Below are 12,596 nucleotides of genomic sequence, written 5' to 3'. Positions count from 1 at the left end.
AATTAGGAATCACACTAATGACAAAACTGCATGACTTATACAAAGGAGAACTGAAAATTCTACTGAGAGATAGGAAATAAAATATAACTTCCTCCTCAAAAGGATTAGTTAGCAATATAGACATGTTAATTGTCTCCATATTAATCTATAAAATCTACCCAATTCCACTGTGTTTTGGGGGATTAGGAGTTATAAAAATAATTCTAATATATCCTGAGAAATAAACAAAACCTATTATCCATTTAATTTTTAAAAAGAGAGGGGAAAGAATTGAGCCTTGCCCTACAGTAGGTTAAGCCACAGGGACACTGGAACAGGAATGGAACAGAACAGAATCCAAAAGGTAATCCAGATTAGACAAGACTGCATACCACGTGGGCAGCACACACGAGGGTAGATGGAGGTCATGCAAGCGAAATGTGTGGTCACGTCATGTCTAACAAGTATATTTATGCAAGTTCTAAGTAGGCAAAGCCTGTGTATAGAAAAGTAGAACATGACAAAGGACAAGTTTTACATGAGTGGATAATAAATGGGTTATTCAACCACAACAAAAGAGAAACTGGTCAGTGGGATTAAGTGAAAGACCCTAGCCTCCCTCTCCACCCACAAAATAGTCTTAACAAAGATTTAAACACTAAAATGAAGCAACCAAAACATTAACGTATAAGAAAATATAGGTAGAAAAAAAACTTTTTAATCTTGCTATACTGGGTTTTTATGAGTATGGTACCCATGTCAGAGATCATAACACAACTTAAGAAATTCGACTCTTACATAAAAATAATTTTAAAAATGAATTAGCAAACAAAATTCAGAGACAGAAAACAGAATGGCAGCTGCCAGGTGCCAGGGTAGGGGCAGGGGGAAATGAGGAGTCAGGATTTAATGGGTACAGAGTTTTAGTCTGGGAAGAGGAAAAAGTCCTGGAGATGGATGGTGGTGATAGGTTGTGCAATGTGAGTGTATTTAATGCCACTGAAGTGTTATTCACTCGCTTAGTCATTTCCGACTCTTTGCAACCCCACAGACTGTAGCCCACCAGGCTCCTCTCTCCATGGAATTCTCCTGGCAAGATTACTGGAGTGGGTAGCCATTTGCTTCTCCAGAGTATCTTTCCGACCCAGAGAATGAACCAAGTCTCCTTCATTGCAGGGAAATTCTTTACTGTCTGAGCCACCAGGGAATGCCACTGAATCATACACTTAAAAATGATTAAAATGGTACATTTCATATTATATACATATTTTATCACAATTGAAAAAATGGGGAGGAAAACTGTATTAACAGAAATCACTATAAATACTTCACAAGTTATTACATAAAAGTAAGTAAAACAATAAGATATAATTTGTTAACTATCGTACTAACAAAAATGGACAGGAAAATCGCTTGCTCATATATTATCACATATTATCAGTGGCATCCTAAATCATCTTTACAGAAAGCAATATTGCAAGATTTATCAAAACATAAAACATACATAGGCTAACTACCAGCAATTCTGTTGCCAGAAACATAAACTATAAGATAATGCTGCAAGTATGCCAAGATATATAAGAATGCTATTATAGTACTATTTGTAAAAGCATAACATTGCAAACAATCTCAATGTCTATTAACAAGAAACTGGGTAAATTATGAATGCCGTTTTGAAGCAAGTATTATGCAGTCATTTAAAAATGATGAAGTAATAAAAAGTAAAAAGTATGAAGTAATTGCGTATTTCTTGTCATGAAATGACATCACTGACCTACTGTAGAGAAAAAATAATAGCTCTTAAAACATTAGGATTCCACTGGTGTAAAATTATATACATAAACCTAACCTGAATAGAGAAGGGTACACAGTAAAATGTTTGCAAAATGTTTATCAGTTATATCTAGGTAACTGGATCATCTTTTATTTTTTTATTTTTCTGGATTGTCTGAATGTTTTACCATGAGCATATATCCTACTTACAAGGCAATGTTTTACTTTAAAAATTGTATACATTTAAAAATATCTAACATTTCATTTACTCAAGTTTAGGTTAATTTATTATATGTCATTAATACGTCTTAGAATAAGTTAAGGATTGGATGCAGGAAATGTCATTGTTTTTAAAAATGTGGAAAACTATAATTTAAATTCAGCAGCTTGCATTATAATGACTTTCAACACAGAAACAAAGAGTTGAAGGAGTTCTTTTGCCTAGAGCAAGGCTATCAGGGCCAAACAATGCTCTCAACATAATATAAAACCTATTTTTTAAAATGTACTTCCTTCATGGATAAATTTTTCCTACCCTTAAATTACTTCAAATTCCTATTTTAACTACTTAAAAAATCAACCTGGAGAGACAGAGAAATTTCAGTATCAATTATATCAAAACTGGAAAATGAGATAAGAAATGTTCAATTTTATATTCCACATTTATCTTGGAGAGTCAAAAATCATTTAATGAACATATTTATATAAATTCTTATTAACATAACAATATAATCACCACTCAACTTCTCAATGCCTTTGTTACATATTCTGTAAAAAGAAAGGATTGACTTCTATAGTTCCTTTAGAGCTGAGATTTTAAAAGACATTAACAATGTACTTTTCCCCCTCTTATGGAAACAGTTTCAAGGGAAAACTGACTGCCTGCCATTTCTAAGGCCATATCCTCAAACATAGTTTCAAATGGCAGTGCTTTCTTATTGGGGTCTTTGGGTAAGAATTTATATATGCAATCTTTATCAACAGAGCATCTCATGATGAAGAAAAACACATGATTTTTTTTCCACTTAAAAATAGAAAATTAGTTATCATGTATTCTTACAATTATTTTTATAAATGACATTAATACTTACAGCTTGATTAGGCAGATTGTCAGTCTTAAGTTCTCTGTGATTGGAATACTGAATAAAAACAGGCTGGCTTCGAAGGTGAGGAGTAACAGGAGTGTAATAATTCACCATAGTAACAGCAGCTTCCTCAGAAGCCATTTCTAAGAAAGCCTGCAATAAACACAAGAAAGTAAAGTGAAAGCTCCTGTTTTAGAAAGGCAGCTAAGAACTATTTTCTCATTCTAGCTTGCTCTAAAACTCACGCATTCTTAACAGAAGTCATATTGCCCCAAAGGGGATGAAAAGACTTACGTTTCAAACTGTATCACTGATAGTTACTGAAAGCATATTTGACAAAAGTTGGGTTCAATAAAAGATTTGGGATTGGGAAATTGACAGTTGATTAAATGACTCTGTGGTTTTTGGTCTTCTTCTTACTTCTGATTCTTCTAAAATTTAGAAACAACTAAAAAAAGCAAAAATAAATGTGTGCATCACTACTATAAATAGATGCATTCAGTTTCTTCCTAAAATTTTCTCCAATGATCTGTTCTACTTTGCCTTTTTATGAATATAATTAGAACATTCATGTGCCAAAGCTCAACTGTACAAATTAGGGAAATGGGAGAGCATCCTACATTAAGTCAATATCGACTTGATTTGGGTCATTCAAGTGACCTTTTTGGCTACTGGTAATCACTATACCCTTGTAGCTCAGTCGGTAAAAGAATCTGCCTGCAGTGCAGGAGACCCGGGTTCGATCCCTGGGTTGGGAAAATCCCCTGGAGAAGGAAATGGCAACCTACTCCAGTATCCCTGTGTGGAAAATGTCACGGACAGAGGAGCCTGATGGGCTGCAGTCCATGGGGTCACAAAGAGTCGGGCACGACTGAGTGACTAACACTTACACTTATACTAGCTATTTGAAGACTAAAAAGAACTGAGATCTCAGTGCAACCAAAACTAACTAAATAAACAAAAAACTCAATTAAGTAAATGTTTAGCAACAACAAAAAAAGAACTGAGACCGAAGAAGCTTCTTGGCATTCATGTCTTACTCTGTTTTTGGCTTCTCACTGTCATGACTCCCATTAACTTATGTGGCAGCAACAGGATACTTACAGATCTTTAAGGTGGCAGATTTCATCACCCTGTCTTAATGGTCAAGACAAAACATATACTAACAATTCTGAGCCCTAACTACCTATAATAACACTTCAAATTTAAAGGACAGGAAGAACTCATGATCCAAATCACTATCTATGAAGAATAAAACAGATTTTAAGTCATTCACAGTATCTAAAAGGTACAAATGTCCATGATACACTTTAAAGCTGCTATCCAACTGTATAAGAATACAGTTTTTCTAATATTTCTAAGAGAAGTAGATAAAAATGATCAAGATAACAAAAATAGCTATGGCAGTATTTCCTAATTATTTGGTTTTTTAAAGTCATCTTTTCAACAACGAATTTGTAAACTGTATTCTAATAATATTCACCATATGAGGAGAGTCTCTTCCTGCAAATTCCCTACTAAATGTTGAGACTCCTGCAATGTCACACAAATGAAAGGCTGAACAGTGTCTTTGGATATTGTGATTCTAGTCAGGAAATCATTCCTATACGTATATACAACCTAAAATTTATGTAAAAATAAAATTTTCCACATGGAGTCCAGTAAAAGAATTATTTATGTTTTCCCAAAGTATCCAGCCAAGGATCAACTTTCATAATGCAGGATGAAGAGAAAATCAAAAGTCACTACCCACAGAAAGGCTGGTGAAAATAACCCTTACTCTATCCTCAAACACTCCACCCCCAAGAACCACGGAATGACTATGCTTACAAGTACTACTACAGTGACGCACATCAGAATCTCCTGCATTTTCTGAACAGGACTTAGGGTCAAAAGACAAGCAATTAACAGCAATAAGTTAGCACTACAGAAAAATATAAACCTAGAACCAACAGCAGAAAACAAAGGAAACTGTGACATTGCCTGCTGCCTCTCAGAGTTATTTGACATAAAATATAGGATATACTACACAAAACATAATGTACGTAACATGTGCCTTATAGACATTAAGACAGCCATTAGACATGATCATGTTGGCTCTTTTCAAACTGTGCAAACCACACTATTCTCAATAGTGGCATCTGTAAAGAAAATTAAGATCCAAGTGCCTACACTACCTCTAAAAGATGTAAGAAAAAATGTATAAACACAACAAGGACTGAATACTAAGACATACTATTTAACTTCTCCAGTTCTTAATAACCTCAACTACCTTAAACAAGGCTGTTAACAACAGTTTACTTAAGATAGGGGTATGAATCAGACATCATTATCCAATCTTGGATGGCAAACAATCCAATCTCTTCTGATAATCACAGGATATTTTCATAAACCTTTTTGTAATTGAGAATGTAAAATATGTTTGGTCAAGATAATAAATAAGAGAGAATCCTGTTTCCTATATAATATTTTTATTTATTGCTTCCTATCATTAAAGAAGTTCTATTTTTAAAAGCTATGTATATAGAATAAAATTAAGAAAAAAAGTTCAAGGAAATAAAAAGCGTTCATTTTTTAAATTTTGGCTGCACTTTGCAGGATCTTAGTTCCCCCAGCAGGGATTGAACCTGCACCCTTGGAAGTGAAAGCACAGAGTCCTAACCAGTGGACTACTAGGTTATTCCCTTAAAAATAATTTTTATTTTATTTTTTCCACTAACACCCAGAGATAATAATTGTGGGTCAATCGTGAAAACTTACATACCTGGCTTTTTCCTTTCAACATCAAAAGATTAGTTACTTTGCCAAATGGTAGACCTAATGATATGACCTCTGCTTCGGTGACATCACTTGGAATTTTGCGAAGATGGAGAACACGGGAAGGCGAACAGGGAGGTCTATCTCCTTTAAATTTCTTGTTGTCATTCCCATTAGCTAAAAAATACAAGATTTGTTTTTTAATTACTGAAACTAATTTGGGTTGACATACTACATTAATCATATTATCACATTTGACCTTCCAAGAGTTTCAGGTTTTGAAGTTCAGGAACTACAGGGCTGATGGGAGGAGTAGAAGACAGCAGAAAACAAAATCATCCACTTTTCAATGAGTGGGTTTTTTAAAATTTTTCACTGCAGGTGTATTTTTTTTTTTTTAACTGAACTTGGATTTTTAACTTCAAGGAAAAGTGCTGGATAAATGAATTACGTATGTTGAGGTACCAAAAACCTCTAAATGGTCAACTATTTGTTGTGAATAGAAAACAATACTTATATTATCTTTAATGTATCTTAAAAGATGCTTTTCTAGTTTGTCCTATTACTAATTAAACAGAATAAAAACTTTTAGGAGAGATGGTAATAAAAATTTCATGTTTATCACATCCTACAAGGATTTGGATTGGAGATGCATGTTTATGAAAATAAGTTTATTTTTCAGGCATTATACAATTTTTGCCAATTCACTTTTTAAAGTACTTTCAGAAGCTAAATTGTGATTTCCTTAGGATAATCCTATTCTTTAATGATATAATAGGCAGCTCTTAACATAAGTATCATCACCTTTTGGAAATGCAAATTTTTAGCCCCATTTCAGACCTACTGAATGAGAAACATCTCAGCAATCTGTGTTTTTACAAGCTCTCTAGATGATTTTGAAGCAATCTAAAGTTTGAGAACCACTGTTGTAATCCAGTATGCCAGTTTATAGTCAAACTTTATTTAAAGCTTATGTTTTAACACTGACAGTAACTAGAACTGAGAAGCCTGTAACAAGTAATCAAATTTATGTACGTAAGATTCAGGAAGGTATTTTTTTCCCCCCAGAAATAGCACCATGTAAGACTGAATGCAAATTATCTAAAAGCCAAAGTTTCATTATAGTGTTGTTTTTTTAATTCTAAATACCATACGTAGCACTATTAGAAGAAAAATACAATCTTTCTGAACACCTGAGATTACCATTTTTCTAAATGCTAAAAAAGCTTCTAAAACACTAAAAAGACAATCATATGTCTGTGACCCTAAATAAACAAATTTCATGAGGACCGCATAAAAGTCTTGGCAATATTTTGTACCCTTTCCTATGGCACAGAGCACCACTTGCTTATAGGAAAATAGGTTGACTTAATACCAAAACTAGCACTTGCTCCCAAATTCTCTATGTTCATGAACGCAGGCAACATCCTTCCATACTATCAATTCCAAGCGGTCCTCACAGGTCTGTGCCTGTACACAGCAAATGCTTAGGACAGTGTGTGGAAAATAATCAGCAAATACTTATTGGAAATCAAGTACTAAATTTCTGGGAGTCAAAAGGTTCCTTCTCCTTCCTCATGAATTATCATGACACGCTGATTTCCCCTCCGAAATAACTGATTCCACTTTCATCTCGACTCTCAGTGTCACCTCACCTATGACCCCTATGACTGTGACCACTTCTACTCTGCCTTCCTCTAGTGTCACTCCCTCCACTTCCACTCAGATCTGACATGTTATCATCCTAAATGTCTGTGTCATGTCGTCATCCTGTTCTAAAAACCCTGACAGGCTTCCAACTACCCAAAAAGATCTTAATTTCTAGTTTTCATGCTGTTTTCATTTACACTGCCTCACTGGAGTTGACACACAAAAATACATTAAATTACATCTTATTAACTTTAACAGATGAAGAGATGAAGAGATTTAACAGATCAGAGATTAAATAATTTTTGCACACAGCTAGGAAGTCAAAAGAGCATTAGTCAAACTTCAGTTTAAAGGTAATTTTTTATCACAAAAATCTCAACGTGTGTTACCACTCCTAGGAAAAAAAGGAAGCAACTTGATGATGACAATAAATTTTCAGAGTACATGCAGATTTATGAGGATTCTAGTGAAAATACTGTCGCTAAATTATCACCTCCTGGACAGAAAGTCAAGCATGAAGTGCCTTTCTGCACCTCCCCTCTCTGTGAGCCTCGATGGCTAGACAACAGGCCACAATCTTGTACGTTTTGAACCAGCACGAAGTGTTAGAAGACTACAAAACCATCCTAAGCAGCAAAGGCTTTTAGCAGCTTACCCAGAATAATCCAAAACAAATGAATGTCTCAATGTTTATTAAGAAGGCTATTTCTTTAACTGAGGCGTTCATAATCTCTGCAAAACCACGTATGAAATAAAATGAATACCTACACAAGCTACTTGAACCTGAACTGCACTATCATATAAAGACCAATGGTGACAAATTTTTTATCAAGAAGTATGCAGATACATAACCATTTCAGGTTCTCAGTGGTTCTGTGTTATGAAAGTCTCTGTGCTATGTTAAAAGCACGGGCTACAAAACCAGACATCTTGTTCTGATATAACTGAGCCTCAGATTCTTTTCCTGTAAAATGAGTATAACAGTATATAGAAATTGTAGTAGGAGTATTTGGAAAATTAAATTACACAACGTTAATATTTAAATGCCCATTTAAATGTAATGCCCATTACAAAGAGATCAACAACATATGTCTTGATTTTCTTAAGAGGGCCTATTTTACCTGGAAAGTATGTTCTTTCTACTTCTTTTGGTGTTAAAATGAAGATTGTAGACAACAGTGGCTTTTTTCTCTTGATGTCCTAACTTTGCAAAATTAAGACATTGCTCAAAATTAATTCAAAATTGTATTAGTCTATGAAATCTAAAAACCTAAAGAACTACTCATCTAGATGACACAAAAAAGGTTATAATTAAAGACTTGATAAATAATAACAATTTAAAAATAGAAAGGTATATAAGCATATATAGAATCATAATTTAATTAAAGAGGAAACAAGGAAATTCTACTGTACTGAATATGCAACTTTGACAAATTATTCTCTATACGAAAGATTAAAGACTTTCTGAAAACTGTATTATGAAAATAAGCATTCAGGGGCAGGGGAATAAAAAAAAATAAATAAAATAAAAAAGAAAATAAGCATTCAAAATACTTTAACTTGAATAAATCTTGTACTTTTTGAAAGAAACGTCCTAAATGGCTATTGAATGGCTTCCTAAAGACTAGAGATCTCTTCAAGAAAATTAGAGATACCAAGGGAACATTTCATGCAAAGATGGACTCAATAAAGGACAGAAATGGTAGGGACCTAACAGAAGCAGAAGATATTAAGAAGAGGTGGCAAGAATACACAGACAGTGTGATCACTCACCTAGAGCCAGACATCCTGGAATGTGAAGTCAAGTGGGCCTTAGGAAGCATCACTACAAACAAAGCTAGCGGAGGTGATGGAATTCCAGTTGAGCTATTTCAAATCCTGAAAGACGATGCTGTGAAAGTGCTGCACTCAATATGCCAGCAAATTTGGAAAACTCAGCAGTGGCCACAGGACTGGAAAAGGTCAGTTTTCATTCTAATCCCTAAAAAGGGCAATGCCAAAGAATGCTCAAACTACCGCACAATTGCACTAATCTCACACGCTAGTAAAGTAATGCTTAAAATTCTCCAAGCCAGGCTTCAGCATTACATGAACCATGAACTTACAGATGTCAAAGCTAGTTTTAGAAAGGGCAGAGGAACCAGAGATCAAATTGCCAACATCTGCTGGATCATCGAAAAAGCAAGAGACTTCCAGAAAAACATCTATTTCTGTTTTATTGACCATGCCAAAGCCTTTGACTGTGTGGATCACAATAAACTGTGCAAAATTCTGAAAGAGACGGGCATACCAGACCACATGACCTGCCCCTTGAGAAACCTGTATGCGGGTCAGGAAGCAACAGTTAGAACTGGACATGGAACAACAGACTGCTTCCAAATAGGAAAAGGAGTACGTCAAGGCTGTATATTGTCACCTTGCTTATTTAACTTATATGCAGAGTACATCATGAGAAACGCTGGGCTGGAGGAAGCACAAGCTGGAATCAAGATTTCCGGGAGAAATATCAATAACCTCAGATATGCAGATGACACCACCCTTATGGCAGAAAGTGAAAAACTAAAGAGCCTCTTGATGAAAGTGAAAGAGGAGAGTGAAAAAGTTGGCTTAAACCTCAATATTCAGAAAACTAACATCATGGCATCTGGTGCCATCACTTCATGGCAAATAGATGGGGAAACAGTGGAAACAGTGGCTGACTTTATTTTTCTGGGCTCCAAAATCACTGTGGATGGTGACTGCAGCCATGAAATTAAAAGACGCTTACTCCGTGGAAGGGAACTTATGACCAATCTAAATAGCATATTAAAAAGCAGAAACATTACTTTGCCAAATAAGGTCCGGTCTAGTCAAGGCTATATTTTTCCAGTGGTCACATATGGATGTGAGAGTTGAACTATAAAGAAAGCTAAGTGCCGAAGAACTGAACTGCTTTTGAACTGTGATGTTGGAGAAGACTCTTGAGAGTCCCATGGACTGCAAGGAGATCCAACCAGTCCATTTTAAAGGAGATCAGTCCTGGGTGTTCATCAGAAGGACTGATGTTGAAGCTGAAACTCCAATACTTTGGCCACCTGATGTGAAGACCTGACTAGCTGGAAAAAACCCTGATGCTGAGAAAGACTGAAGGCAGGAGGAGAAGGGGACGATGGAGGATGAGATGGTTGACGGCATCACCGACTCGATGGACATGGGTCTGGGTGGATTCCGGGAATTGGTGATGGACAGGGATGCCTGGTGTGCTGCGATTCATGGGGTCACAAGGAGTCGGACACGACTGAGCAACAGAACTGAACAGAACTGAATGGCTACTATTAATCAAGTTCGAAAGAGAAAAGTGGAGGAGGTTTTTAAAAAATTCACATATTCCCATCTCAAAAGTGAACGGATCTACCTGAAAAACTATCCTAGAAATACAGATCTTTTATAAAATTTAACTTTATTAGGGCAGATTTTAGATACGGTAAAACCCATCTATATTTTAAATGCAGAGTTTGACAACCTTTGACAAATGACTCATGACCACAAAAAAGTAAACTGCACCTGAATTTTTAAATTACCAATTTGATTTTTAAAACAGACATAGGGCTATTTGTGTGTCAGTCACTAAGTTGTGTTTGACTTTTGTGACATCATGGACTGAAGCCTGCCCATTCCGTCCATGGAATTCTCCAAGGCAAAAATATTGGAATAGGTAGCCGTTCCTTTCTCCAGGGGATCTTTCCAACCCAGGGATCAAACCCAGGTCTCCAACAATGCTGGCAGATTCCTTACTGTCTGAGCCACCAGGCAAGCCAGTTTTCTATTTCTTTTGTGCTTATGTTTTTCAAGCAATCTGCCCACTTCATCTAAATTTCCTGGCTTAAAACTGTTCATAATTTTCATCTGAGATCTATCTTAACCTGGTCAGGATACCATGACAAAATACGACAGGGTGATTTAAATAATAAAAATTTACTTTCTCACAGTTTTGGAGAATATAAGTCCAAAATCAAGGGTCAGCCCTGTCACTTTCTAGTGAGGACTCTATTCCTGCCTTATAGACAGCAATCTTTTCACATGGTCCTCACATGGCAGGGTGGAGGGAAAAAGCAAGCTCTCTGGTATCTCTTCTTATAAAGACACTAATCCCTTTGTGAACCCCACTCCAAAGAGCCCATCTCCAAACCCTCTGGGGAAAAGGGCTTAAACATGAATTTTAGGGGTATACAAACATTCAGCACATCAGTTCAGTTCAGTCACTCTGTTCTGTCTAACTCTTTGTGACCTCATCGACTGCAGCACGCCAGGCTTCCCTATCCATCACCAACTCCAAGAGCTTGCTCAAGCTCATGTCCATTGAGTCGGTGATGCCATCCAACCATCTCATCCTGTTGTCCCCTTTCCTCCTGCCTTCAATCTTTCCCAGCATCAGGGTATTTTCTAATGAGTCAGCTCTTCACATCAGGTGGCCAGTACTGGTGCTTCAGCTTTAGCATCAGTCCTTCCAATGAATATTCAGGACTGATTTCCTTTAGGATGGACTGCTTTGACCTCTTTGTAGTCCAAGGGACTCTCAAGAGTCTTCTCCAACACCACAGTTCAAAAGCATCAATTCTTCGGTACTCAGCTTTCTTCACAGTCCAACTCTCACATCCATACGTGACCACTGGAAAAACAATAGCCTTGACTAGATGACCTTTGTTGGCAAAGTAATGTCTCTGCTTTTAAATATGCTCTCCAGGTTAGTCATAACTTTCCTTCCAAGGAGCAAGCATCTTTTAATTTCATGGCTGCAATCACCATCTGCAGTGATTTTGGAGCCCAGAAAAATAAAGTCAGCCACTGTTTCCACTGTCTCCCTATCTATTGGCCATGAAGTGATGGGACCAGGTGCCATGATCGTAGGTTTTTGAATGTTGAGTTTTAGGTCAGATTTTTCACTCTCGTCTTTCACTTTCATCAAGAGGCTCTTTTGTTCCTCTCTGCTTTCTGCCATAAGGATAGGGTCATCTACATATCTGAGGTTATTGATATTTCTCCCAGCAATCTTGACTCCAGTTTGTGCTTCATCCAGCCTGGCATTTCACATGATGTACTCTCAGTATAAGTTAAATAAGCAGGGTGACAATATACAGCCTTGACGTACTCCTTTCCCAATTTGGAACCAGTCCATTGTTTCATGTCCAGTTCTAAGTGTTGCTCCTTGACCTGCATATAGATTTCTCAGGAGGCAGGTAAGGTTTTCTGGAATTCCCATCTTTTGAAGAATTTTCCATAGTTCATTGTTATCCACACAGGTTTTCCTGGTGGCTCAGCTGGTAAAGAATCCACCGTCAATGTGGGAGACCGGGGTTCGATCTCTGGGCTGGG

The 12,596-nt window shown here is 36.4% G+C and overlaps 1 protein-coding gene across 6 annotated transcripts in view; it reads right to left on the bottom strand.

The window, feature by feature from the left end:
* The window catches only part of PTBP3 (polypyrimidine tract binding protein 3), an 84,607-nt gene that overhangs the window by 42,108 nt on the left and 29,903 nt on the right, over window positions 1-12,596 (bottom strand). For 3 of the 6 annotated variants that reach the window (XM_020901966.2, XM_070459277.1, XM_070459278.1), the window contains 2 exons: window positions 5,602-5,771; window positions 2,844-2,990 (listed from right to left, as the gene is read on the bottom strand). In XM_020901966.2, coding sequence (XP_020757625.2) covers window positions 2,844-2,990; window positions 5,602-5,771 — 317 coding nt within the window. Of the gene's footprint in view, window positions 1-2,843; window positions 2,991-5,601; window positions 5,772-8,365; window positions 8,445-12,596 lie in introns of those variants that run through there. The other 3 variants (XM_070459279.1, XM_070459280.1, XM_070459281.1) reach the window with 2 other exon arrangements.

This window comes from Odocoileus virginianus, chromosome 31 (genome assembly GCF_023699985.2).
Source record: "Odocoileus virginianus isolate 20LAN1187 ecotype Illinois chromosome 31, Ovbor_1.2, whole genome shotgun sequence".
NCBI lineage: Eukaryota > Metazoa > Chordata > Mammalia > Artiodactyla > Cervidae > Odocoileus > Odocoileus virginianus.
The sequence above is the reverse complement of the archived record's forward strand: the minus strand, read 5'-3'. Positions and strand labels throughout refer to the sequence as shown.